This window comes from Hypomesus transpacificus, chromosome 4 (genome assembly GCF_021917145.1).
Source record: "Hypomesus transpacificus isolate Combined female chromosome 4, fHypTra1, whole genome shotgun sequence".
Lineage (NCBI taxonomy): Eukaryota > Metazoa > Chordata > Actinopteri > Osmeriformes > Osmeridae > Hypomesus > Hypomesus transpacificus.
Window position 1 is genome coordinate 2,986,307 of NC_061063.1, and position 26,822 is coordinate 3,013,128.

The 26,822-nt window shown below is 48.1% G+C and overlaps 5 protein-coding genes across 6 annotated transcripts in view; 3 read left to right on the forward strand and 2 right to left on the reverse strand.

Moving 5' to 3' along the window:
• The window catches only part of ripor2 (RHO family interacting cell polarization regulator 2), a 46,313-nt gene extending 32,694 nt beyond the window's left edge, over positions 1–13,619 (forward strand). Inside the window, 14 exon segments of the mRNA XM_047019609.1 lie at positions 6,855–6,893; positions 7,035–7,183; positions 7,498–7,627; positions 8,850–8,948; positions 8,951–9,550; positions 9,812–9,993; positions 10,207–10,372; positions 10,458–10,590; positions 11,029–11,190; positions 11,332–11,502; positions 11,721–11,923; positions 12,215–12,298; positions 12,946–13,036; positions 13,228–13,619. Coding sequence (XP_046875565.1) covers positions 6,855–6,893; positions 7,035–7,183; positions 7,498–7,627; positions 8,850–8,948; positions 8,951–9,550; positions 9,812–9,993; positions 10,207–10,372; positions 10,458–10,590; positions 11,029–11,190; positions 11,332–11,502; positions 11,721–11,923; positions 12,215–12,298; positions 12,946–13,036; positions 13,228–13,328 — 2,310 coding nt within the window. The 3' untranslated portion in view covers positions 13,329–13,619.
• Positions 13,620–15,874: 2,255 nt separating this feature from the next.
• LOC124467398 (armadillo-like helical domain-containing protein 2) lies at positions 15,875–17,140 on the forward strand. The gene is made up of 2 exons (XM_047019681.1): positions 15,875–16,195; positions 16,878–17,140. Exons 1-2 carry the CDS (start codon positions 15,949–15,951, stop codon positions 17,138–17,140), a joined length of 510 nt encoding a protein of 169 aa, XP_046875637.1. The 5' UTR covers positions 15,875–15,948.
• Positions 17,141–17,225: 85 nt separating this feature from the next.
• On the reverse strand, positions 17,226–20,869 carry gmnn (geminin DNA replication inhibitor). Of its 2 annotated transcripts, XM_047019799.1 has the most exons (7): positions 20,724–20,869; positions 20,223–20,293; positions 18,956–19,057; positions 18,564–18,714; positions 18,192–18,274; positions 17,806–17,916; positions 17,226–17,665 (listed from the first exon to the last, which is right to left on the reverse strand). In XM_047019799.1, exons 2-7 carry the CDS (start codon positions 20,274–20,276, stop codon positions 17,507–17,509), a joined length of 660 nt encoding a protein of 219 aa, XP_046875755.1. In that variant the 5' UTR covers positions 20,277–20,293; positions 20,724–20,869; the 3' UTR covers positions 17,226–17,506. The 2 variants fall into 2 exon arrangements, with proteins under 2 accessions (XP_046875755.1, XP_046875756.1); XM_047019800.1 differs by lacking the exons at positions 20,223–20,293; positions 20,724–20,869 and adding an exon at positions 19,279–19,945.
• Positions 20,870–20,964: 95 nt separating this feature from the next.
• Positions 20,965–25,717, forward strand: c4h6orf62 (chromosome 4 C6orf62 homolog). The gene is made up of 5 exons (XM_047019798.1): positions 20,965–22,474; positions 22,766–22,942; positions 23,119–23,244; positions 23,670–23,804; positions 24,423–25,717. The coding sequence occupies exons 1-5, from the start codon at positions 22,346–22,348 to the stop codon at positions 24,546–24,548; spliced, it is 693 nt and encodes a 230-aa protein (XP_046875754.1). The 5' UTR covers positions 20,965–22,345; the 3' UTR covers positions 24,549–25,717.
• On the reverse strand, positions 24,808–26,811 carry acot13 (acyl-CoA thioesterase 13). The gene is made up of 3 exons (XM_047019801.1): positions 26,631–26,811; positions 26,244–26,428; positions 24,808–26,099 (listed from the first exon to the last, which is right to left on the reverse strand). The coding sequence occupies exons 1-3, from the start codon at positions 26,712–26,714 to the stop codon at positions 25,940–25,942; spliced, it is 429 nt and encodes a 142-aa protein (XP_046875757.1). The 5' UTR covers positions 26,715–26,811; the 3' UTR covers positions 24,808–25,939.
• Between the last annotated feature and the right edge of the window lie 11 nt (positions 26,812–26,822).

The following is a 26,822-nucleotide window of genomic DNA, read 5'->3' on the forward strand; positions in this document are numbered from 1 at the left end:
TGACCCATCAGTGTCATACTTTTGTCCCAAAATGTCACCTTGGTAACCTACTGTAACAGCAAAGTTTGGACATGTGCACTAAACCCCAGGCCAATGACGACCTTGTCTGTTCCTGGTTTCTGCAGCAAATCAAACCATTGAGCGCTACATGAGACGGCTGGAGTTTCACATGAGCAAGGTGGGTCGTGCTGCCATCGAGGACAGGGGTCGTCCGTATAGGATCACCTATTACCGTGTGTAACCTGTCTGCATTTAGACAGCCTTGCTAATGTTTCATTTCTTGGAATGTTGGCCTTTGACCATGCAAGGACAGACACAAACACCTACCCTTACACACATGCCTACACACACAAATACCCTTCCATTGACCCATAGGTGTCTCTGGCATGATACTGCCTTTCTTGGCCTGTCAGGTTTGTCTGCGTAGCTAACACATATCGAAGCCTCTCCACCCTACTGGTAGATGGCCACTTCGAACCTGGGTCGAAAGGTTGGGTGGCGTCCTCTCTGACCTCACGACGGGTCATTGTGTTGGTAGCGGGGCTGGCTGCTCTACCAAAATGTCCAGGGTCTCCACACCCCCCCTCTGCGTGTGAAACCAAGCTCCCGGAACACAGATACAAAAAAAACACAACAGCGCCCTGCCAAGCGGTTACCGTGGTAACACAGAGCAGCAGGCGTGAGGATCATGTCATTGTGTGGCGCGCAAACTCTTTACATACACGCACGCGTGTGTCCGCGCACATGCACTCGCACGCACGCACATACTCCCTGAGTGACAAGGGGGAGGGGGAGTTGATCAAGCTTTGGACAGTCCTAGTTCTTGTCATCAGTCTCTACACACACAAACACACACTCCATCAAACACACACACACACACACACACAAAGTCTAACCAGGGCAACATGATAGAGCCTGAATCTCACCCACCTGCTCCTTCCTTGTGTGCCAATTACATCTTCAATCAGTGGGCGGACATCACTTCAGAGCGTCTGACCAGAAGCAGGAGGAACAGATGATGAGCCTGATGTGCGTCATCCCCGGCACCTCCCCGCTGATAGGCGATCGTTTAGTAGGCCCTGGCGGCACACAGCCTCAAAGGACTGTGTGTGTAGACCAGGCAGAACGAACACACAAACACAGATGCGGACACAAAGCAGACGTGCACACACACCACACACACACACTAAAGAAGGGCTATGTATAGTTTTTTGATGACTATAGTGCTAATTATACCTGGCAGCTTCTGTGTTTTCAGTGAAAGAGATGTGTCCTTCCACTCCCCCCCCCCCCCCCCCCCCACACACACACACACACTTTCTGTTCACCTCCTATCATCATCACCACCTGTCTCAAACACTTCCTGTTTGCCCCCCACCCGCCCTACTTCCTGTCAGTAGAATAGCCACCTGCCGTTATGGCTGCAGGCTGCGGTCGTCATGGTCCCTCTACCACAGAGAAACCGTCAGGGCCAATTAAACATACACTTGCGCACAAGAATGATTCAGCAGTTTGAGCCTTTAATCGTCAACTGCGTTAGAGACACCGTTAATGACTAAATCGCCGCGTAGGCACAAAGATAAGGTTTACTATTACACCATGTGGTGTTGGAGGGGATAAGTCTGGTCATTATATACTCACGCGCACACGCACACCACTCCCCAATCGCAACCTCAAATTCCTGACAATAGCTTTTCTCTGGCTACTCTAAACAAATGGCCTAGCCTAGCCGGACACTCCACAAAGATTGATCTCATTAGAGAGCCATCTGCTGACCAGGCAGATTCAGTGTATGAGTGGCGTGTGCTTTCAGCGGAGGCAGCAGGCGCGGCCAGCCACCACCCACAGATTGGCATCAGCTGGACGTCCACTATAGCACTCCATTACCCAGCAGGCACTGGGCTCTATCAGCATAGTCTTAAATATGTCCAATACTTTCATAACGATAATGCAAATGTAATTGCAATATCAGCGGAGAACTGCATTCACAAGTTGTTCAACCAAAAGCTAGACTCCCTGGGAGCAGACGCGCACTTATTTCAGCGGAGAAGCAACAACACAAGCCTCATTTATCTCTGTTATACAGCCCGGGGCTAGGGATTCTCCACAGGGTGTACACACACACACACAAACACACACTGCCTTTCAGAACAAACCTGCAGAACACACACACACACCTGCATGGCCTCTCAAGCACCCCGCACCTTCTCTAAAGACCCTCATCAGAGCCCCCGGACCGTCTCGTCTCCCTCCCACTCGGTTACGAGGGCCCCGACACTTGCACCCCTCAATTGTTTTGACCTAGATACAGCGCTGCCTCCGAACCCCCTTGACGAACTGCTACAACAACAACAACAGCAGCAGCAGCGACGAGGCAAGGTGTGAGAGAACCAAAACGAACAAAGACACCAAGTGGAGCAAACTAGCTCATTCGCTAGCGCTAATGAATCACACGGACGGCTGTTTTGCCTGTCAAATTACAAAGCACGTTCTCCCCGGGAGAAATGAAAGCTAAAATTGCTTTGATATCCAAGGCCGTGTTGCACACTGAGTTCATATAACTTTTGAGCAGAAGGGTCTTGTTTGTGTGGTGTGGTGTGCAGGTGTCTGCATTGCCTTTCGATCCCAAGGTCTTTAGATGAGGTGCAATCTTTATACGGGTAACCATCTATTTGTGTTTGTTTGAGACAAAGGCCTATTTCACTCCCTACTTTAGTGTCATAAAAATACCCGCACACACTCACACACAGTTCTCTTATCTCGTTTTCTTACACTCACACATGAGTTCCCCCTTGACACCGGTCAGTGTGTGTGATTGTGTTTGATGTGGCTAGGCTATGCTGCAGGTGTGAATAATCTTTTTAAGATCTTGCCTGCTCATGCCCTTGGTCTAATGTGTTTTTGTTGGGTGTTAGAAAAGCCTTAAAGCTGTAAAGCTTATGGTAAACATAGTCTTAACTTAAGAGGAACCCCCCCCCCCCCCCCCCCTGCTCCTTTCTTTACACCACAGATATAGTACAGATACCGTATAGGTTAAGATATACATTATATTTAAGTGGAGTTTTTATGTGGTCTGCGTTTTCTTTTTATTGTGTCGTTTTATAGAAATAATGTGTAACCTCAGTCCCTGCTCTGAGATTGTTGGTGTGCGTGTGGGTGTGTGATTGGGTGGGCTTGACTAAATCCTTGTGAGGCTGTTCCCCCTCTCTTAACTCTAAGAGGACAAAAGCCAGAGAAGATTAAAAAACTCTCTTGCGGATCAAGCTCCACAGGGGTGTGTGCTGCCAGCCCGTGTGTGTGTGTGTGTGTGTGCGCGCGCCTCAGATATGTACAGTCCGCGTGGGCGTGCGCATGCCTTGTGTACGTGCGCGCTCCCCTGTAGCTTTGTGTCACCAGTCAGTGCTGTATATCCGTCTTCGTCTCCAGAGTGCGGGTGTTAGCCGTGTCCTTAGACCACAGAAGGTCTCGCTTCCTTGTCTCTCTCCTCCCCACCCACAAGAGTTCATCGGTTTGTTTACCTTCCTTCAAACGGCCCCACCTCTCCCTCCCTGAGTCGCATCAGGAGGGAGGTAACTGTGGTGGAGTGACACGCTGGGCGGACGCCTCGGGGCCCCTGCACGTGGTGACCTTTGTTGTGTCGAGAGAGTTCTTTCTCTTCTCTGTTCTAAATAAACCTTCCTGAAAGGCACAATGTCAACCTTTTTTCTGATCCTTTCTATGTTCACCGGTGGTTGTCATGAATGACGGGCCTCAGAGGCCTTTTCTTCATTCTCAAAGATGGTAACCTTTTCATCAGTGGTTTTTAGAATTGTGTAGGGATACTGTGTTGTTCTCTAAGCTAGTGGCTTCATGTGTGTAGTATGTGTGTTATGGGTGTCTTGAGTATACTGCTTTGGGCTGGAGGTTTTCAATCACAAGTGAAGGCACTAACAGTTGCGGTTTCGAGTTTTAACGAGTTGCACATTTCAGCTGCACCCCGAATAAACAACCCACCACAGACTGGAGGCCGTCAGGTCTGGTCTAGGCTGGGTAGGGGTGTGTGTTTGTGTGTGTGTGGGGGTGGGGTGTGAAATGAGATTGGGTTTGGGGGTGGCACACATGGGGCACTTCTCGCCAAAGGGTTGTGTGGGGTGTGTTCGGGGAATTGTGTGTGTGTGTGTTTGGAATGTGTGTCAGGGTAAGGCGCTGGTACGATTTGGTTTGCGTGGGCATCCTACAAACCCTGGGTGTACCGTATCAACCCGTCTCCAGACTTTTAATATCTGAATGTGGCGCACAATATGACATTGTTTAGGAGGACATGGGTTATACACAAGAGAAACCAGTGTGGCCAAACCCCACTTTATGTGGCTGCATGTCTGTGACAACCAATCAACGGTCCCCGTTTCACCTTCCAGCGTGCCTCATTTATCTCGTCCCCAAACACCACACACACACGAAATACTTGCACGCTCGCTATTGTCTAGGCGGGGGGTTGCCAGATTGGCCCATATCCCCCTCCCCCCCAGACACACACTCCTCCTTTCTCTAATGAGCAGTTTAAAGACGGCGATGCATCAATCTTTCACTACGCCCCCGCTGGGCATGCCTGAATATTTCCTTTTGATGTGGGACGCTCCAAGTGTTTGGTTTCGCGCCCGTCTCCGCAGTGCCGCCGTTGGCAAATTGGATCCTCTCTCTACCACCCCCCGAGAGGATGAGATGGGAGGGATGGAGAAAATTCAGAGACCGGCTAGCATGATTAAGCAAAACAGTCTCTCTGATGGCCTAACATGGAGACACAGACGTGAAATGACTGCATGTCTAATTATATCATTAGGCCCTAATGTTGATCTCGTGTTGGCCGTTTAGTGGAGGCTGTGCGGCTTGGCGTTGACCCCGCGTGGTGCTGCTCCTCCTGCGGTCCTCAGGGGGGGGGGGCGAGGGAGCCTGGTGAGCTCTCGATGCCGTCTGGCGTTCCGATGCTCGCTGCATGAGTATTCCTCTGGGGGGGAAGGGGGGGTGACACGCCAGACTGCGGGGCCACGTTCGCCGCATGGCGAGGATGATTCGGATTTTTTCTGTCGTCTCTCTCGTTTCGCCTTCCTGTCACGGCGCTTTGCTTTGCCATCCTCCCCTCATCGCTTTTCACACTTCCAAGTGCTGGGCGTGGAAATCCTGAGGGGCCGCAGTCTTGGTCCGTGCATCACTGTCAGACAGTCAGGAAGAGTCTGGACCTCAAGATATATTAGTATGATGCTGACCTGGTAATTCTTCTTTGATGGATTGCATGTTAGACCAAGGGTGTAGGCTAGCTTCTAATTCCAGGAAGGCTTCAAGTTTTTCCACTGTCTTTCATGTGGAAACAGTCAACCCATCCAGTAGACCAGATATTATTTTAAAAAGCTGAATGTTTACGATGCTTTGACAATATCTGACTTTTATTTAGAAGTATTTTGCCACCGTAGTTGTGTGTGTGCTTGCATTTGTATGTGTATAAGTGTGTTTCTGTATCTTTGTCTATAATTATTTCTGTTGTGTGTGTGTGTATATAGGTGGATGAGCTGTACGAGGCCTTCTGCATCCAGCGGAAACTGAGAGATGGAGCAAATCGGATGAAGCAGGCCTTCTCTGCCTCTCCCTCCACCAAGGGCACGCGCGAGAGCATCGCCGAGGTCAACCGCAGATACAAGGAGTACACAGAGGTACACTCACACACACACGCACACAATCATGTACACGCTGTTTGATACAAACACACACATGCCTATAACATTCGCACGCGGACACAAATATTTGCCGCCCGTTCTCACACGCCCACACGTCCGTCAGCTTGATGAGAGTTTCGCAGGTACTGTCACCATCCCAAGATTAATGAGGGTTGTGCTGCCTGTCAGTAGCTCATCTCTGCTTTCCTCCTTAGAACATGAGCACCTTCGAGGGGGAGCTGGAGAACTTGCTCGGGGAGTTCCACATCAAAATGAAAGGTAGGGCCAGGGCCAGTGGACTAGGAAATCAGGTTTCAAACAAGAGCAAGGATTAACAACATGCACTTAAGGGACCCGCTTGCTTGAATGATGAAGCTAGTATTTATGCTCGCTTTTTTATGCTCCAGAAGTTTCCTGTTCTAAATGTTAGCAAGAAACAGTACTTATACTACTAAGTACTAAGTCTATTTGTATTGGATGTAAGTGTTTATGTATTGTAATTGCAAATGTAATTTGTATTTATGGATTTTCGACAAATCTATAATTACCACTTTCCATCTCTTTTTTCTTTTTAGGTTGGGCTGGATTTGCAAGACTCTGTCCAGGAGACCAGTATGAGGTGTGTAGGATGTCTGTACATCTAATCCATCTCTGTCATGTCATCATCAATAACTTGGCTTTTAGCAAGCTTGACATTTCTTCCTCTCCCCCCCCCCCCCCCCCACACCTTATCCCCCCCCCTCTCTTTTTACTCGCTGACCTTGCTTTCCCTCCCCATTCTCTCTCTCCCCTCCTTCCCCCCTCCCTCTCTCTCTCTCTCTCTCTCTCTCTCTCTCTCTATTCCCCGCCTCTCCCTCTCATTCCCCCCCCCTCTCCCTATCCTCCCCTCTGTCTCTCTCTATCTCCCCGCCCCCTCTCTCTCTCTTCCCCCCCCCCCCTCTCTCTCTCTCTCTCTCTCTCTATTCCCCCCCTCTCTCTCTCATTCCCCCCCCCTCTCTCCCTATCCCCCCCCTCTGTCTCTCTCTATCTCCCCGCCCCCTCTCTCTCTCTTCCCCCCCCCCTCTCTCTCTCTCTCTCCAGATCTTCATGCGTTACGGCCGTCAGAGGTGGAAGCTGAAGGGCAAGATCGAGTCCAACTCCAGACAGAGCTGGGATGGAGAGGAGATGGTCTTCACGCCCCTCGTCTCTGACCTCATCAACATCAAGGTGCAGTACGCAGCCCGACCCCCCCCCCCCCCCCCTGTTCCACGGATCAACAACAATCAATGGAGCACTCACTAATGTCATCTATGAAATTCATCTTAATGACCTTAATGAACTCTATTGGGCCTTGTGTGTGTCCGTCAGGTGACTGAGCTAAAGGGGCTGGCCACCCACCTCCTGGTGGGCAGTGTGATCTGTGAGACCAAGGACCTGTTCACCGCCATGCCCCAGGTGGTGGCAGTGGACGTCAACGACCTGGGAACCATCAAACTCAACCTGGAGGTCACCTGGTTGTGAGTGCATCTCTTTGATACGGGCTTCACTTGCATTGGTTCTAATAGTGAAAGCATTTGTTCTATTGGTTTTGGGAACTGTTCAAAGCAATCAGTAATGACAACAAAGGATAATAATGCATGTATCCAGTACTCAATGTCTTATAAGAGATAATTATATTGTCCTTGACCTATACAAGATTAACTAGATGTCAGTACCTATGGAGTCATGTTACACTGCAGGAGAGAACAGGCAGTATTTAGTTGTTAAATAAAAAAAAAAGCATTTGGAGAAAATACAATATGTCTTCTTTGTGTGTCCCTCCAAACCTCAGTCCGTTTGACGTGGAGGATCTGACCCTGTCGTCAGGCAACGTGAGCAAGGCTGCGGCCCTGCAGAGACGGGTGTCGGTGTACAGCCAGGGCACGCCCGAGACCCCCACCTTCCAGGACACCTCCTTCTTTGTGAGTCCCCCATGACAGCCTCCTGGGCTCGGGGCAGGGAGAGAGGGGAGGGGAGAGGAGAGGGGGGGAGGGGAGGAGAGGGGGGAGGGGGGAGGGGAGGGGAGAGGGGAGAGGGGAGGGGAGGAGAGGGGGGAGGGGGGAGGGGAGGGGAGGGGAGAGGGGAGAGGGGAGGGGAGGAGAGGGGGGAGGGGGGGAGGGGAGGGGAGATAGACTGTCTTTGTTGGGTGAAGTTTCGATTCTCCGCTGGGTTTGACATCAGGGAGAGAGTTGGTAAGACATATATGTAACTCCAGGAGCACTTCACAACCATGTCACCTGCGAGAACACCTTCGCCCAGCCTATGTCGACTGTGGAGCCGAGAGCTTGCGAACGCGCCTGTGTGTGTTCACGTGTACGGGAATGTAGCCATGCTAATGCTGCGGCCTCTCTAACCCTAACCCAACACTCCTTCCCTCTGACTAACCCCCCCCGCCCCAACCCCCGCTCCATGCTACTTTTCAACCCCCCTCTCCCTCCCTCCCCCATCACCATCTCAACCCTAACCCAACCGCACCCCTCCTTACTCCCCATCTAAATCACCCACCCCCGCCCCACTATCGACGCGTTTGTTCGCCGGCCAAGTGGCGTCCCCACCCCCCCCCGCCGGGCGCCACCACCTCTCCTTCCTGCTGGCGCTCAGGGACAACCTGTTAGAGAGGCTGAGGCGCACCAGGTCGTTCGGCGACCTGGCCTCCCTCCGGCCCCGCCCCAAGTCCAGTCTGGAGGTCTATGTGAGTGAGGTGTGCTGCGCTCCCTACCTCCCCCCTTCCCCCCTTCCCCCCCCCAGCCCCTTCCCTCATCTCGTGTGGTTCTGCCCCCCACCTCTCTCTCTCTCTCTCTCTCTCTCTCTCTCTCTCTCTCTCTCTCTCTCTCTCTCTCCCCCCCCCACAGTTTCTCTGATACCAGCTTGTGCATGTGCTTTGGCTTGTGCCTCCTGGTGTGTCTGTGCATGCCTGTGCTAACCGGTGTTGGCGTGCTTTCACCCCCCCCCCCCCCCCCCCCCCCCCCCCCCACAAGGGATTCCGCTTCGATGCCGTCCAATTCTTGATACGTTAAACCGAGACAGTGCTTCTGTCTCCTTCCGTGACACTGCTTTTCCTCTTTCTCTTTCGACGGTCCATTCGTTCATTCGGAGCCTTTTCTCCCCCCGTCGCCCTCCTCTAACTCCCTCTCTCCCCCCCAGTCCACCCTGCCCGACGACGTCTTTGAGAACGGAGGCTGCGGCGTGGCCGAGTGCAAGCGCCTTTCCTTCACCTTCTCCGACACCTCGGCCTCCACCCCCCCACCCCCAGCCTCGCCCCGGGCCAGTCTAACCCAGAGATCACGGTCACCCCCCCAGAGAGCGACTCGCCGCCTCGCATCCCTCCCCACGCCGCCAGGGAAGACGCCCGGATCCCGGAGGAGGAGGATGACGAACGAGCGGGGGACGAGGAGAGCGGGGGTAGCGCCAGCCTCACCAGCGAGGAGGCGGAGTGCGAGTGGGAAGGTGCCGAGTCCCAGCGCGACGGCCCGCCCTCCGGCACCGCGTCCGTCGCCCCCTCGCTCTGCTCCGAGCGCCGGCTCTCCACCGTGGCGCCCGAGGACGTGTTCCTGGACCACACGGGGGCGCCGGAGGACGACGCCTCGGAACTGAAGCCCCTGGAGCTGGACACGGAGGAGGCCGGGAGCCTGACCAGGCAGCTGGTGAGGAGGCTGACGTCGTCCGACATCCTGCCCAAGACGGGGGACCTGAGCTGGGCCGGCGAGGGGAGCAGAGCCTTCCTGGAGAGTAGCCTGGAGGAGGCCCTCCAGAGCCTGCTGATCAGGCTGGAGGGCTTGACCCAGCGCTGCAGAGAGCTGCAAGACCTGGAGCAGGAGCTGATGAGGCTGGAGGACCTGCTCAAGGTAGGTCACTTCCTGTCTGGGACAACCCTACTGGGAGGATTTCAAATCAATGTGGACCTCATGGGTGAAGAAAATGACTCACCCCGACTGTCATGTTTACAGTATTTTACAGTATTCCTTGCGTTATGTTTCGGTGTAACACTGTATACCCATACTAAAGTGAAAATGAAATAATGTTGGTGAGAGCAAAGTTTGCGGTTGCCAGGTTTCTCAAGTTGTTGCTCCTCTAACCCCCCCCCCCCCCCCGCCCCACCCCAACAGTGTCGTCTGCCGGGTCACCGGAGCCGCTCTTCCAGCCTCAGCCTGACGGTGGAGAGCGCCCTGGAGAGCTTCGACTTCCTGAACACCTCCGACTTTGACGACGAGGACACGGGAGACGACGCCGCCCCGGGCCTCAGCCTGCCGCGCGCCGCCTTCTACGACATGGAGGCGGACCGGACGGGGTGAGGAACGGAGGGAGCGGGAGAGGGAAGGGGTGGACAGGGGATAGGCAAGAGGGGAAAAGAGGAATATGATGATGGGTGATCGAGGATGAGAGAACAGTGATAATGTTTGGTGATGTACAGTATAGTGCCTTGATTTGCCTGTAATAATTACTGTACTGCTGCCCTCTAGTGCTGACTCTGTGTATGCGCCTTGCCTTCTCAATTATCCAGACCAGGCCAGCACCCGGAGGCCAGGGGCCACCTGAGCGAAGCCCTGACAGAGGACACCGGAGTGGGCAACAGCGTGGCAGGCAGCCCCCTGCCCCTCACCACGGGGAACGAGAACCTGGACGTCGCCATCGTCATCCACCTGCAGTACTGCAACCACCTCATCCAGGTACGATACGCCCGCCACCAATACGCCTGCTTGGACCGCACGACTGCGGATATTAACTGCTGCCCTCTCTCACGTGTCATTGCAGCAACTGTCCACTGGGAGGAGCCCCTGGCAGCGCCGGGCCCTGCTGAGCAAACTGTCTGCCCAGACGGTGCTGCTGGAGGAGCTGGGGGAGATTAGTGTGGAGAGACTGGGGACCGTCACCTCTGCTGCAGATGGTGGGTACTAGATGACTAGGTATTCAACTGTCTGGCTAATGTGTTAGATGTTTAACTACATGCTCTTGTTTAACTACATGCTCTTATGGTTTCTTCCCTTTAGCACTATTTTTTGGTTGTTCACAATATGTACTTCTTGTTTTTGACTACCCGCAATGCTGTGGGGCTATCTTGTTGTAATTATCAGTGACCTATGCACTTTGTAAAGCTCTCTCTTGGAAGTCGCTTTGGATAAAAGCGTCTGCTAAATGAATAAATGTAAATGTAGATAAGAGAGATAGAGAGTGTGTGTGTGTGTGTGTGTTGTGTGTTTTGTAAGTGGGAGTTGTGTGAGGTGTGCAAAGCTCATTTGGGTAGACTCCAATTTGGCTCCTAGCCTAGTATGGCGATGGTGGACGCTTGTTTTGACTCTCCTGCCACCCCCGCCTGTGCCCTCAGTGCTCCCTGGGCTAGCAGAGCGGCCGGCCATGATGGCCCTGTGGTCAGAATGGAGCGGCTCCGGTGGCCTCTTCCACACCACGCTGGACCGCGTGTTCAAGCACATGAACCACAACCTGACCTCAACATTGCAGGAGAGACACCCACAGGCCGCGGACACCGGTAAGTGGCCCTCAACATCTACTACTACAAGCAAATGCAGGATATTTCATTTGGCTTTTTCCTCCTGAGCTTCACAATCTATCGTTCCACATTTTTGGATCTCTCTCTCTCTCTGCCCCCCCCCCCCCCCCCCCCCCATAGCTCTGCGTCTGGTGGTGAGTGAGATGGTGGACAGGAGTGAGCTGGCCCCCCACGGGCCCCCTGCCTCGGCGCTGGCCCAGGACGTGCTCACCGTCTTCCAGTTCCACGGCTACGTCTGCGACCACGCCGTCACGTCTATGGAGGAGCATCTTGTGCAGGTGGCCCAGGAAGGTGAGGCAGGACACACACACACACACACACTTTAGTATGTACACACACACGTTAGGACAGATATGTACACGAGCATGCACAGACACATGGAAATGCCTGTCTCACGCCTTCTTCTCCTACACACTTCCGAAACAATACCTTTTGTCGGCTGCAAAACGATATTTCTTTCAGCTCTAACCCGCTGTGTGTGTGTGTGTGTGTGTGTGTGTGTCCTTCAGTCATCTTTGCCGAAACCCTGAGCAGCGGAGACTCCGAGCGGTGTGTGTGTGAGCTGGACGAGGTGTGTGTGACCAGTCTGTGGCCCTGGCAGGCCACCCTGAGGGCCCTGGCCTCCCTCCTCACCCTGGAAGACCCCCTGGTCCAGCAGGCCGCCACCACCTTCCTCACCTCGGCCGCTTCTCACCCCCCCTTCAGGACCAGGGTGAGCACAGCGACCGGGGCCGGGGTCGGGGGGACAGGTTTACAGCGCGTGAGACAGGAAGAGGGAGGGAGGAAAAGGGGAGGGGGTGAGCGACCGAACGAAAGAAAGGGGGACAGGGAGAACTGGAAGAGTGAGAGGAACAGAGAGATATGTCGTCTGTCTGCTCTGTGTCAGCCGTTCAGTCCAACCCCACCCCCCCACCCCCCACCCCCCTCTCCGTGTGTAAACCTCGTCCTGTTTGTCTGTCACGTCCAAAAGAGCTGAGTGTTCATGTCTTTCCCTGGTGTGCAGGCGGTGGACTGCTACACCCAGGCCCTGTCGGAGGCCCCGGCTCCCACCCAGAGGGCTGCCTGTGCTGCTCTCAGCTGCTTACAGGTCAGTGTGACCGGCTGGCTGGCTGGAGGCTGTTAGCCTGACTAGTGCTAGTATCAGGATCAGAAACACCATTAATGATAAGTAGGATGATTTCATTAAGTCATCGGTGCCGTTATCTTATCAATACCCACGATAACTGACTGGCCAGCTGCAGTTTTCCTTCTGGACAATTGGGGCCGATGGCTCCAAAGTGAAATATGAATAACTCCAGCCAGGCCTCGCTTACATACAAATAAGTGCTGTCTGTCTGGCCCAGGTGAGTGGGTTGATGGCCCACTGTGATTGGGTATTACGCCTGTCAACCTCTCTCTACCAGCCAATTACTTAGAGCCCAGTCCATTCTAACTTGACCCGAGTACCAGCCTCCTCCTAACAGCAGCACGTTTCACTTGATGCATTTGACATCTATTTTACTCAAGTTACTGTCCTAAATATTGTTCAGTAATCTTGCTTACACAGTTTTTCATTCTCAATCCTTCCCTGAATACCCATGACACTGCCTCTCTCTCTCTCTCTCTCTCTCTCTCTCTCTCTCTCTCTCTGTCTCTCTCTCTCTCTGTGTGTCTCTCTCTCTCTCTCTCTCTGTCTCTCTCTCTCTCTCTGTGTGTCTCTCTCTCTCTCTCTCTCTGTGTCTCTCTCTCTCTCAGGCAGTAGAAAGCATCAGGGCTGTCACACTGCTGTGTGACTCAGCAGACGAGGAGCTACGTCACATGGCTGTTGAGACCCTGCTCACTCTTGGTAAGTCGTCGTCCCCCCCTTGCAAAGAATCTCAGGGTGACCTCTTCTCCTCTCCTCCCTCGTCTATGGTTGTCTCCTGAAAGTGTCTTCCGATACAGCAAAGCGTTTTCCTCAGCGCTGCTTTGGGCTGCCTGTCAGACTGTATCTCTCGTGGGGTGACGTTTTGAGCTGTGTGTGTGTCGCCCGCCCAGGTGAAGAGGGGCGGCTGGCGTACGAGCAGTTGGACACGGTGCCTGGGGAGATGGTCCGACTGGGCACGCGGAGAGGGAACGCCGTCACCACCGCCTTCTGAGGCCACGCCAGGATCTGGACCCCTGACCCCTGCCACCTCCAGCCCTGCCTCTGCAACCCCTTTCCCCCCCACACCCCTGTACGCAGAGGCACCACCAAGCCCAGGTTACACCCACCCTCGTCAACACGGCTTTTCTGGAAAAAGCAGACTGGCCAGCTGTTTAGCAGTCATCTCAGTCCCTGAGGAGAGGGAACGCATATGTGCACTCTTTTTCTTCAGCTTCCCAACCGCGACCAGGCTTTGATACTGGTCAGTTGGGCCTCGGAAGTTGGACCAGACTTGAGGGGGGGCCTGAGGGGGTATGGGGGGGGGGGAAGGAGGAAGGGGGTCGGGGTGTTAATGAGGTGCCCAGAAGCGCACCTCATTCACCTCTTAACCAACGCCACTTAACGACCACTACCACACCACCTCCTCCCATTGCACAGAACATCTTCACAGTGACTATTGTTATCATAATGACTATTATTATCATAATGAATATTATCACAGTTGCGTTTGACATTGTTCCTCTCCAGTGTCCTAATTATGGTATTTGATATCATTGTGATTGATGATTTGCATTTGTTGGCGATTTTCATTTGAAGACGATTAGGAAACAGGCGCTTTTTACGGAAATGTTGCACTGTGGCACAAGGCATGTAAATACTGCACATTCTACCCAGGGTAATATGTGTGGCGTATCAAACTGGCCTAAGTTTGTGTTCTGTTTTATCTGGTACGTTCTGTCAAGTTTCAGGGATTTAAAAAACAGCTGTTATGCTTATGGTGCAAGAGTTGGGTGTAATGGAGGACTGTTGAGTTGAAATGCAGTGCTCCATGCTTGTAACAGGTACTATTGCAGTGTAGCAGTTAGGGTCAGGGTTACATGGGAGAGAATTTGTTTTTTTCCTGTGAGGAACAGAGTGTACACAACAAAATGGAATTTCTTACTGTGTCGTGAGACCAGAATGCTATATTAGCTCGTATATCTGTTGTGACTAGCTGTAAGGTGAGGTTGTCCCTTCAGGCATAGATCCAGAATCAGAATGGCCTTTGTAGATATGGGGGATAAAGGTTAACTTGGCACAAGATCAGGCTCCATACTGCATACTCACCCTGCTTCATTTTAACTTGACTACTGAGTCTGGTGCCAAGCCACCATGACAGTTTTTTTTTTTTTTTTTTTTAATAACTTAATTTATTTTCTATGACATACTGTTACACGTAACCTTGTGATTCTAATATTGTTTTGGATTTGACTTCATGGAGTAAGAGTGGAGGGGAGACAGTATCTTACATGTAAATGAGCAGTATATTTATGTTCTTTTTTGATCATTTCTGATAGTATTTGAAGTGTTATAATGAAGAAAAAACATGCGTTAATACCAATGGGGATGATCTTAGTAAGAAGTACAATTTTAGTTGGATGGTTGTTTCTATTTTTTATTATAATGAAATTTGCTAATATAGTTCCACAAAATGTTGCTATATATAAAACATGGAGATAAAATACAGTATATATTTGAAATATTTCTTTATTACTCAATAGACATGTAACCAAAGGAAAATCTAAAATGTTAATTTAAAAATATTTTATAAGACTTCATTACCTTTTTAGAGGAATGTATTCTGGAACATGTCTGGAAGTTGGCCACAAACAAATACCTTTTAAGCACAACTATCAGAATCTTCTCACTAATAATGGGTCTCGATTTGCACACTGTCTAAAAGCCATAACACAAAAGTGGTAATATTTTTGTGATGTTTTCTTTGTCTTATTTGTTGGTATGAACTGTACATTTCTGAAAGTTGTTGCTCAAAAGGAAAAAGACATTTTTCTAGAACAGTTTGGCAGTGAACACATGTTTTTCTTGCATAATTATGCCTCAGCTTTCCCCATGATGTGAAAAGCATTGCAGTATTTTGGTACGTTTGTTTTAAAGACTCATCTAACATGTTTATGAGCTACTTGCTTGTATCTATAGACACAATATCTATAGACCAGTGTTAGGAGTGTTTGGCAATATGTTGCTTCTACTCAATTCCAAGTTATCAAATGTGTACGTGTTTGTGCCCAGATATGTACATGTACTTAGATCTTACTCATAAAAGCAGCTGTTTGCTTAATGACTAGAAATCTGAAACTTGGGGTTGAACTCGTTACCCTTTGTCATGTTGGCTTTAGTACTGATTGCATTAGCTAAACACTTCTTATTGGTTCACAGTATTTCGTTTGCTCATTAAAAGTTGCAATAAAGTTTATTTTTGCAGAATTAAGAAAATCTGTGGTCTTGTTTTATTTGTAATTCGGTATTTTTCAATAATGTTGGGTTGAAGCAACAACATGGGCTATACCATCCAGCACAAAACAGTACAGAAGTGCCAAAACATAGATGGCAGATAGTTCATTGAAGACAAATGGCAAGTTTACTTCACAAATTAATTTACTTTAATGGGATGCACAATTCACAAATGGAATCTGAATACAGCCACCTAAACCAAATGCCAGTTCTGTCCGGACAGTTGGAATTTCATTTCAAACATTCCACCACAGAACGTATTCTATGCCTATTTGTATTCCATGTTGTATTCAAAAGTAAACACATGTAACAGATGACTGTAGTTTTTACCCACAGAGGTGATGGCAGCCATGTATCAGCGTGTTGTGTTGTTTTACAACAGCTACATCAAACATTACCTGTTTCCTCAAGCTGAGGAGTCCAACGAAGGATATCAGAACCATCACAAGAAGAAAATTCAAATAGCAGGTCAGGCTATTCAGAACCCTACACTGCCACTGGATATAAGGCTGCAGGCAGTCCAGGACATTGGATTACTGGCATACACTGGTAGGCTACTGTACTGTGCTGTTTACATTTCAACATACTAAAAACATAACACTATACATACAATATTAAACATCTATTGTACATTTTATACAATAAGCCTATTTTAGTGTACCATTTCCTAACACTGACACAAGCAAACTAAAGGAGCCAGTGAGGTACTCAGTTATTGTAGCAACAGGCTCCCTTTCTCCCCCCCAATCCAGGATTAAGTGATCGTTGATGGCTTGAAGCACTCTATACGCCCTCTCTCATTGTAGCCAATCGCTGAACAGTGAGGGGAAGGAGGGAGTTGTTCATGTAGAAGTGCAGTGTTTCTCAAAGGGTCCAAATTAAGAAAAGAATGTCCAAACTCAAAAAATGAATGTGTCATTTCCCAGGTAGCTATGGAGTTGCGATGTGCGTTGCAGAGTACATGCCCACCATTGTTGACTTCCTGCGATCTCCAGACATATCAGATGATCAAAGGATCAGGGTGCTAGAGAGCCTGACAGGAATATTTTACATGCATCTGAGCAACCAGCGCCAAGCCTGCACCCTCGGCCTGTTCCACATCTTGCCGGTAATTATGTTATTGAATACGAGTCCTTCAATGAAACTCCTTTACTAAATCAAAGCAACCAATGTGTTATAGCACAAAATCTGAACGGACTATGCAAGAGGACTAAATAGCAAATTTTAAAGCTAATAAAATAACACATCCCATAAGTCATCTAAATGTCAGTTAACAATAACTTGATGTTTCCATTGTCCATGACCCAGGAGCTGATGGATCCAGCTAGTCCCCTGTCCACCAGAGCCAAACTGTGGAGCTGCTACCTCCTCAACACCCTGTGCTACAACAACGTCCCAGCGATCCGCAGACTCATGAGCTCACAGAGCCTCAGGGGGAGCCTTGAGGTCCTGGAGGGAGAAGACTGGTTTGGCTGGCCCAAGAACCATGCCCAGGAACTGCTTTGCATTCTCGGGTTCTGGCCAACACAATGATCAAGATCCCCGAAAACAAAAGCAGTTGAGATGCAAAAAAAGGTGGCTCCCAGAGAATGCCTTCAAATGTTAACAAGAATGCATCTTTAAATAAAAACCAGTGTTTATTTCAAACAATCTACAAAAAAAACACTGATGCAATAAAACTGCACAAATAAGTAACAACAACAAAAAAAAATCTTAAACAAAACCAGCCTTCCCCTTTCAAAGCCCCAGAATCAAATGGTTTCAGTGAATAAACACCAATAATTTACAGTGAATTAATTGTAAACAGTCTTTCCTGTCAGAATACTGTAAAAAGAACCATTGAGCAGCAAGGGCATGTTCCAAAACTGTCCGACCTCCACTTGGGATTAATTAACATGTTCAATTGGCTTCAGCTTGATTCTGTCCTTCCGCCTCCTCTTCTTCTTCCTCACTGGGTGTGCAGTCGTCATCTGATTCTTCAAGCGCTTCCAACTCATCAACATCCAAAGCGATCTCCCTCAGGTCCTCAAGACTTTCTGGGCTCTTACCCGTTAACCTCTGAAAGGACAAAAAAAACATTTACAAGCATGTCCTCCACAACAGCCTTCTAGAATCCGTGTGCCCCCCCCCCTTCATGACCACAAACATGTTGGTGTCAAATTCCACTTTAGGTGAATGGGAGGGTTTGGAGGACCTACCTCGATCATGTCGGCCATGTGTTGGACATGCTGAGCCAGCTCCTGCAGCTCCTCGTTCTCACTCCTCAGCTGGGCGATCTGCTCGTCTTTGGCCTCAATCTCCTTGTGCAACTGTTCAGAACACAAGTCAACGTCAATAAGAGCAGGGTAATACGGAGGTTCGGTCTCTTGCAATCTGTGGGCAAAGCTGATCTTCAACACCACCTTGAAAGGACTGAAAAAAGGTAAACATTCGATAGCTAGTCCTTACCTGAAACCTGAACTGAGCAAACTCATTGTTCTCAATCAAAAAGTACTTGGCTAGACTCCAGCGGTCACTGGGAGCGTGGGATAGGGCTGCATGGATGGCTAAACATTAGTCTCCCCGCGATGAGCCATTAACTCACCTTCTCGTTTTCCTGGAGAACGTCGTACAGAGCCTTCCTACGTTCCTCAGCCACTTCTTTCCAATAGCTTGAAGGAGGGGTTTCTGAAGGAGGGAGAAAGTCATTCAACCACAGAGAAACCAATGGGGTTGGTGTACCCCCCCCCCAAAGAGACAGATGACTGCTGTATCCATCAGGAGTTACCCAGGGAACACTGACCAATACAGGTCCAATTTGGGACCAAATGACTTTATAGCACAAACACAGGATGAGCACAGACGTAAAAAGCTTTGTTGCTCCAAGATCAAATAAAAAAAAACATTTCAAAAAGAGCCAGCCACCAAAACAATCGTATGTGCTAGCTCGTGAACACGAGCTAAAAGGACAACCTACCTTTGACCAAAAGTTCATAGGCCTCTGTGGAAAGGCCGTCTGGGAGGTTTTCTGTTTCAGTCTGTGTGGACTTGACTTCAGCCTTGGACCTCTTAGAACCCTTCACCTGTTCCGGGTTCCACTGTTTCCTTTTGGGCACAGCCTTCCCTGCCTGGGAAATTACCACACCAGAATAACCATCTGGTTTCACACAAGATATCAACCTGATTTCACACAAAGTGTGACCCACAAATGGTGTTTTTAACTAAGTTAAAAACACCATTTATTTATTCAAATCTAGTGGCTGCCCAGTTGAATCACAAGTTGTGTGCTGCTGGCCGGGGGGGATCACTGAATGATCCAGCCAGTCAGATGAAGCCACACATGACCAGGGTCTTGGCCCCACTACGTACCAGTTTGATCCTGCCCACGTTCATGTTGACAGCAGAGGGCTGGAGAACCTGCAGGCTTTTCCTGGGGGGTCCCATTCCCTGGTCAGATGCTGCAAAAAAGTTCTAAAAGGGAAAATGTCCCAAACTTGGAGTTAATGACTTGTGTCCCTTATGCAAACAAGTTCCTTGCATTACAACAATCCTTTACTAACAAAGGAAACTTCACCAAATGGATAGCATATATGGTGCTTGCTTACACCCCCCCCCCCCCCCGAAGTAGTCCACTCCTGTGGGAAACACTAGCCAGCAAGCTGACCTGACCCATGAGCTAAGACTCCAGTCACCTTGGGTTAGGCGCCATTCTCCTGATAGTCCGTTACACTTATTTCAGAGAAGGGGGAAATAAGTGAGTAAGTAAGTGCATGACCAACTTCATGTCTGACTGGCCCATAGTCGTGGGAAAGGGGCAGGTCTAACCCTCCAAAGCATAATGGCTTGGCTGCAGATTCCCACGGGCTGTCATTGGACCTTTCTCCACCAGGTTATTATCTTACCGTGCGCATTCTTAAACAAATAATGACCGTGGGAAAGTGGTCACCCACGGCTCGGTGAGAGTTTTGAAAACAAGTTAATGTTTTCACCAACTCGACAATGTTGTGACATTGTTTGGTGAAGTAAGTGCCAAGCTGCAGTTTCAGTGCCTAAGGGGGGTTGTGTGTGTGTGTGTGTGTTGAATAACTTTAAGACATCTGTGCGTTCCAGGCCTGATAAGGAGCTGCAAGGTTGTGAATATTGAATGTCAATAAATGTAAGGCTAACCTCACTTAATATTTAACTCCATGTTTACTTTACAGTAATACGATCAAAGCAAACTCTGGAAACTGATTGTTGCCCCATTTTAATATTAATGACAAGAACCATGGTATACTGAGTGATAGGAGGTCGGCTTATTAATCAAAAGGTTGCCGGTTCGATTCCTGGCCCTGCCAGATAACGTTGTGTCCTTGGGCAAGGCACTTCACCGTACTTGCCTCGGGGAGAATGTTACTGTACTTTCTGTAAGTCGCTCTGGATAAGAGCGTCTGCAAAATGACTAAAGGTAAATGATAGCCAATTTACTAATCACTCATTCTCAATGTTATTTTGAGTGGCGGTCAGAGGGCTAGCCATTAACCCAAACTATACACCATCACTGGTTCCAAATACAAGTAGTGACCAGGTCCTGAACAACGTTTAAAGCTTGAGGGGTACACAGGTGTATGAACCCTAAAATACCCGAACAATATACCTTAATGTTCTTAGAAGAGTTCTCGACGTGTTTGAAGGTCCGGCTGGTATTCATTTTCTCGTTGAATTTAGCTAAAGAAAGTTAAAAACAGAATTGTTACAATACTTAACCCTGAGTAACAATAGAATACCACCCACACAGGTGCGACCACTTTACTGTACCACTGAAAAAGCGCCAAAAGCAAAACACCGATTGCCTACAATGGTGCAGGCACATGCTAGTCATTGCCCATGCGACTATAATGGTAGCCTTACTACGTTAACACATTGGCTACACATATCAATCCCTTAAACTACTAACATTAAAACTCGCAAACAACCTCCGACGTATATACAGCAATCATGCTAACGTTATAAAGACAATTAGGATAATGTAGTTCTGTATCTACTACTGGGCAGCTAAATTAACAGTTCTTCCTTTAGTTGTAATGTGATTAGCTAGTCACCACAAAGTGCACCTACGTTCCATGAGGTTGTGCGAGGTAAGTAGCAAACGACATACCTTGGACTCGATCTGAACAGTACAAAACGTAAATTCGGTGTCCAACTACTCGATTTTCGCTCCGTCTTAAGTGTACGCGCCAAGATAACTTCCTCTTTTCTTCAGGTACCCGCGCTAGCGACTTAAATAATGGCGTCAGATCACGTGCTTGTAGTTTTTTTCTCACGAGGATGTTTGTTGTTATTTTCGATCACGTGTCTTAGCTACGTTGTCCTATATTTGTAGTTGAGTGACGCTGTTCGGCCATTTTGGGTAGGTTGTTCAACGACAAGTCGAGCCGTTATTACCCTGCGCTAAACACTCCGGTGGAACCGAACAAAACATTTGACAAATCATCGTTAAATATGGGTCCGCCGGGAGACAAACCACGCCGTGTGTCGACTGAAAGAACGGAGGATTTCAGTTGGTTTGTCAATTTATCTTGACATGGCATGCAGGGTTGGTGGTTGTGACGACTGAAGAAAAGAAGCACGAACGAGCCGCAGATCATACCTCGAAACTTCAGCTCGTGAAACCGATTGTGACAAATTGTTATTCTGTTGTTGGCAATATATCTGATTTTCTCGACGAGATTGTCAGAAAAAATGACAAAGAATGAAAATATCTTCTGAAATGCTGACGTCGAGCAACAACAGTTAGCCAGTCATCCGTGCAAGTCTGTCGACATCGCATACCAAGCCATATTGAACAAGGCAGAAAATGTAAACGAAAGATGACTGTTCGCTAGCTAGCCAGACGTGTATAGGCCTCAGTCACGCCAAGTAGTTTGAAGATACAATGTAGCTAGCCAGCTGGGTCACTAACTAGTTAGTGTTGAAAGTGTATGTCTAGACTAGCTAGCTAGCTCAACTTGGCTAGTCAGCTAAATACGCCGTCATCATGAGTATCGACAATGGCAGCCTAGGCCAAGGGCCAATTGAATGGCAGTAAAAACCCGAAATGTCAAGCTACTGTGTAGACTTCAATGTTGTTATCCGGTGCCAACGTCTCCTGGCATCTACATTTACCTGCCATGGTTGTCTGTACCCCCAACCATTCAGTAACACGTTCATAACGCGTTCTCTTCAGAGAAATAAACAAACAGCAAGCCATGGACGACTTTTTGAGAGGAACCCAATAGAGGATTTGTCAGCTTGCTAGTTTGTGTATTCTATTTCACTAGCAAGGAAAAGTTATAGTGTTAATATGGGTTTTGATAGTAGTTATCATTTTTGTTGCTGTCAGTAACAAAGGAAAAGTGCAACTAAATGTAATTTGTTGTTTTCAGTTAAAACTTCTCTGTAGCCCGGTGGCTAGTGACTTGTTAAATTAAAGTTCAATTGGCCTTTATGCGTTAACAACATGGTCTCTTAAGGAACTTGAAGAGAAATGTAGTCAGTAACAGATCAAACACCCCTTCCTGCGCATATTCCCTTAAAAAAAAATTGAAATGACTTAGATGGATTTTTCATTTGTTTATTTTTTCAGTTGGTAGTTTGTGGGTATTTTGATGAGCTTGCATTACATTAGATATAGGCTATTGTTTCAACAAAGTAGCTAGCTATATCGTTCTAAATTAAAGACAAAACTGAAAATTATAGTCAAATATTCTGGAAAAAGACCACTACCATCAAAATCTAACCATGGGGGACCCAATCTCACGAAGAAATCATACTAGGAATCGACTCCGTGCTCAGCTTCGGAAGAAAAGGGAATCTTTGGCAGACCAGTTTGACTTCAAGATCTACATAGCCTTTGTGTTCAAAGAGAAGGTCAGTCCTAGAAGGATAAAGTACAGTCTACTACTAGTCTATGAAAAGCACAGGGACATTGACTGAATTTCCAAAGTCTTTCCTTGACTCATTCCCAGTTAGGATCTGAGAAGGTTCAGAGTAAAGGAACCAAAGATCTTCTCTAAAACATTTAAATTTAAAAGCTGACAGGCAAGAGAAACAAATCAAGACTTTTAAGTTCAACAATGTTAATTATGTTCCCAGAATGTTGTGATTTTGTATTTTATGTTAACATTTCATTAACAATAATTTTCCCCTCTGCTTGGCCAGAAAAAGAAGTCTGCACTTTTTGAGGTTGCCGAAGTGGTTCCGGTGATGACCAACAACTATGAAGAGAACATCCTCAGAGGTGTGCAGGACTCCAGCTACTCCCTGGAGAGCTCCATAGAGCTCCTGCAAAAAGACGTTGTGCAGTTGCACGCTCCGCGATACCAGTCTATGCGTAGGGTAAGTCACCCACGAGCGTTCAAGCCACGCAAAAAAAAAACATGCTTCCAGTTTTGGCCATATCCAAATCCTTTCCACCGTCCGTCTGTCTCAATCTGTCTTTGATGGTGACTTCGGCTCTTGCTTGTATGGTCAATGCGTCCTTACACCTTGCCTGTTTTTGTATTTTGTCCCAGGATGTCATTGGTTGCACTCAGGAGATGGACTTCATCCTTTGGCCGCGCAATGACATCGAGAAGATAGTCTGCCTCCTGTTCTCCAGATGGAAGGGGGCGGACGACGAGCCCTACAGGCCTGTTCAGGTAGGACGCCGACGCTTGGCTGCTTCCACCTGCTTATCCTCTGTGGCATCGGGCACAGCGCCCTGGTGCTCCTCAAGTCGCTCGGCTTGGTCTAGCCAACCGGAGGTCAGATGGCTGAGCGGTGAGGGAGTCGGGCTAGTAATCAGGAGGTTGCTGGATCGATTCCCCGCCGTGCCAAATGACATTGTGTCCTTGGGCAAGGCACTTCACCCTACTTGCCTCGGGGGAATGTCCCTGTACTTACTGTAAGTTGCTCTGGATAAGAGCGTCTGCAAAAAAAAAAAAAATGAAATTAACCAGGCCCATGTGCACCAATAAACAGTCAGTCGGTAGGAAAAGGTATGGAAGCGCCTCGGCGCCGCAGTGAAAAACGTGACTGAAGGAATTGTCTTAAGTCTCTGGATCCTGTTGTTCTGACTCCACAGGCCAAGTTTGAATTTCATCACGGAGACTACGAGAAGCAGTTGTTGCACGCTGCGGGACGCAAGGACAAGGCTGGGATGGTGATGAACAACCCGGCGCAGTCTGTGTTCCTCTTCATGGATAGACAGCACTTACAGGTCAGTCCCTCCATACACAAGTACAGGCCAGTATCCATGTGCAAAAGGGCTCACCCAGGCTGTTTGGAGAACTGTTGTCATTCGTCACGGAACATTGCGTTGACGAGCTTAGGATTCTGATTGCAAGGACAATGCAGCCTTGACTTGAGTCAATTGGTCACTCGGGGCTTGACGTTAACTACCCTGCTGTTGTCTAGTGGCTCGTTAGGTAAGAGCCTTTAAAAGGCATTCTGACATGCAAACATGTTCAATATAAAGTAAAGATTGACTATGTATTTTTTAAAGAGGTTATAAACATTTTAATGACCTTCTTAACTATGTGGCGTTTGACAGTAACAGTTTGGCCTAGCCATTGGAAAACTTAGAAACGTGTATCAGAGCTGATTTTATTGACTTGTCAGAAATGTTTCCAGTAGCGGCTGTAGAGTGCACCATCATACAATCGAGCTTGTGCAAAAACAGTAATCAGTGAAAACACCACTTGTACCAATTCTGGCTCTTTAGAAAACGTTTTTGCCAAGGAAATATCTTGGCCTTACTGCTACCGTTTCCATGGCAATATTAACAACTTACTTTTTGTATTTTCTCTCCGTCTTTCCTCTCGCCTTCACCACCCAGACTCCAAAAACCAAGGCCACAGTTTTCAAGTTGTGCAGCCTATGCCTGTACTTGCCCCAGGACCAGCTGACCTGCTGGGGGGTGGGAAACATAGAGGACCACCTGCGTCCGTACATGCCAGACTAGGGGCCTCCTTCACCCAGCCACACAGGGAAGACTCCCTTGCTAACCTCCCCCCACCCCCAAGCTACTGAAGCAAGTTTATCTCATCTCCATTCTTCCATTTAATAGAATTGAACTTGCGCTTGGATCCCTCTTTTGGTTGTTTTACCACTAGTTTCCATCCTCCCGATGCTGATTTTTCCATCCCGTTTGTTTGGTGTACCCAACCCAAACCACCTCCTCGTACCAATTCCTTCTGGGATTTGTTTCTCCTTTTTTCCTACCTCCCTTCCCCCCCCCCCCCCCCTCATCCATTCATCTGTTTTTGGTTTATCTGAACCTGCACAAACATTGATTTGAGTGGTTGGTTGTTCTCTTGGAGCTGTGCTGTAAACAAAACCAGTCACCGAAGGAACTCTTTATGTTGCATCAAAACAGGAACAAACACAGGTCGTCACTCTGCTCCTATGGTGGACTCTCTCTCTTGTCCATGTTGTCATACAGGATTGTCAAAGCATCACTGTAATGTTTTAAGGAGGGGAAATGGGTTGGAAATTTACAGTTTGTGCAATCTGAAAAGTCTTGGGGACAGATGAGCATAGGCGTCAAAACTCCTGTGTAGCAGACATAAACAAGATGAAAAATATTTGTCAAGAATCATTTGGTGTAGGTATCGCTTCCTTACGCTTTAACCGCCTTCGTTTTTGCTGGACATTTTAGAATGTTTATTTTGGGTGTCATTGCTTTACTATGAGACAAACCATGCAGAGCTTTGGTAAGATCTATGAATGACTTGATGGGACAGTTTCGTCTAAGGTGTGATGCAGACCTAGTGGTTGAAATATGTTGGTTTAGATTCTGAAGGTTGTTACAAGTCATTCATGTAGTAAACATTCAAGCTACTGAAATCAGATGGGTTCATTTGTTTATAGTTTAATTTTTCTGGGTGTGGGTTTATGGGGAATTGATTACAGAGGAACTAATACCTAAAGCTAATGTACCTAACAATGGAACAAAGGTTGTTGAGATAATTAATGGGTTTTTGGATTGTTCTATTCCATAATTAGAAAGCCAGAAAACATTCTAAAATAAGAACTAATTGTTGCAGTGCAAATGTCAATGGGTGTGTGAGTCACAGGTCAGCACATTTTAATTTTGCTTTTTTGATTAAACATGTTCGATTGAAGGGTTAAGGTGGGTCATGTCTTGGGTTTATTCCTCATTGTGTTCTCAATCTCTTACATCAACACTGCTGAACATATACCAATACAGTGCAAAACATTTAAAGCTACTGTGTTGTCCATTTATTGTGTATACAAGTATTTACAGTTTTCAGGCACATAAGATTTGTATCACTGTACATGCTTTATTACAGAACTATATGATATGGTGATTTACTGACATGAGTCGGTAAACTAGGCACTACCAAGGTGTTTAGTGTGTCTGCCTTGTGCAATAAGTTTCCCTGTGGACTTGTTTGTGAGGTCCACAGTGGCAAATGCCAAAGTCCTGCCCTGCTTCAGCACTTGGGCAGTGATAAGCACATCCTCGCCAACCCTGGCAGCATTCATGTACCTGTCAAAATGTTGTTGCTTTTTGTTATTCTCAACACTGTTTTGTAATGCATGGTAACATACAGCAGGAAATATGGGTTGAATATAATATAACCCCACTGTATGTGGAGACAAAATACTTTCGTAGTTAACATGTTCAACTTACGTTATGTTCATGTCAACGCTAACTCCCGGCGCTCCACGTTCTGTGTACATGATTGCAGTGGTGGAGATGACGTCGACCAGCGTGGCTGTCAGCCCCCCGTGAAGAGTACCTCCTCGGTTTGTATGCTCCTCTTCTACCTTCATCTCGCAAACCACCTTGCCCGGAGTAGCTGACACAATGTCTACCTATGAGTGAGAAACAATACTAGTTGAAGTGTGCACATTCGGAAAAGCTTTTGATTCATATGAAATGGTGTACAGCCCTGTCAGATGTAATCCAGCAAGAAAGTACCACAGCTCTTCACTGACAGAGCTAGCAAGCAGCAAACAGTGTGCAGTATCAACATCTATCCACAAATTATGTCGCTAAATAGTGAAGGGAACGTACCTTACTTAACACTCTATCAAACCCAGGACTATCAACCATAGCCCTCATAATTTGTTTTAACGAGTTCAAAGATAGGGAAACCATCGTCAATGCCAAAAGTGTTCAATGTCAAGTTCAGTAAGTTGATTTCCTTTTGGCAAACGCCGTTCTGTTGTGTGTTCGTTCCGCGTACGTTCAATATGGTTCCACTTT

What these genes read in the sequence shown, in the direction of transcription:
- LOC124467398 (XM_047019681.1), top strand. Translation starts at nt 15,949, where the DNA reads ATGGCAGCCATGTATCAGCGTGTTGTGTTGTTTTACAACAGCTACATC. An exon ending in TGTTTACATTTCAACATACT is followed by an intron (nt 16,196 to 16,877) that starts AAAAACATAACA and finishes TCTAAATGTCAG; the next exon opens with TTAACAATAACTTGATGTTT.
- gmnn (XM_047019799.1), bottom strand. Translation starts at nt 20,276, where the DNA reads ATGAATACCAGCCGGACCTTCAAACACGTCGAGAACTCTTCTAAGAAC. An exon ending in ACTCTTCTAAGAACATTAAG is followed by an intron (nt 19,058 to 20,222) that starts GTATATTGTTCG and finishes TTTCCCTTTTAG; the next exon opens with AACTTTTTTGCAGCATCTGA. An exon ending in ACGTGGGCAGGATCAAACTG is followed by an intron (nt 18,715 to 18,955) that starts GTACGTAGTGGG and finishes GTAATTTCCCAG; the next exon opens with GCAGGGAAGGCTGTGCCCAA.
- c4h6orf62 (XM_047019798.1), top strand. Translation starts at nt 22,346, where the DNA reads ATGGGGGACCCAATCTCACGAAGAAATCATACTAGGAATCGACTCCGT. An exon ending in CCTTTGTGTTCAAAGAGAAG is followed by an intron (nt 22,475 to 22,765) that starts GTCAGTCCTAGA and finishes CTGCTTGGCCAG; the next exon opens with AAAAAGAAGTCTGCACTTTT. An exon ending in AGCCCTACAGGCCTGTTCAG is followed by an intron (nt 23,245 to 23,669) that starts GTAGGACGCCGA and finishes CTGACTCCACAG; the next exon opens with GCCAAGTTTGAATTTCATCA.
- acot13 (XM_047019801.1), bottom strand. Translation starts at nt 26,714, where the DNA reads ATGGTTTCCCTATCTTTGAACTCGTTAAAACAAATTATGAGGGCTATG. An exon ending in TTGATAGAGTGTTAAGTAAG is followed by an intron (nt 26,429 to 26,630) that starts GTACGTTCCCTT and finishes TCTCACTCATAG; the next exon opens with GTAGACATTGTGTCAGCTAC. An exon ending in AGCGTTGACATGAACATAAC is followed by an intron (nt 26,100 to 26,243) that starts GTAAGTTGAACA and finishes ACATTTTGACAG; the next exon opens with GTACATGAATGCTGCCAGGG.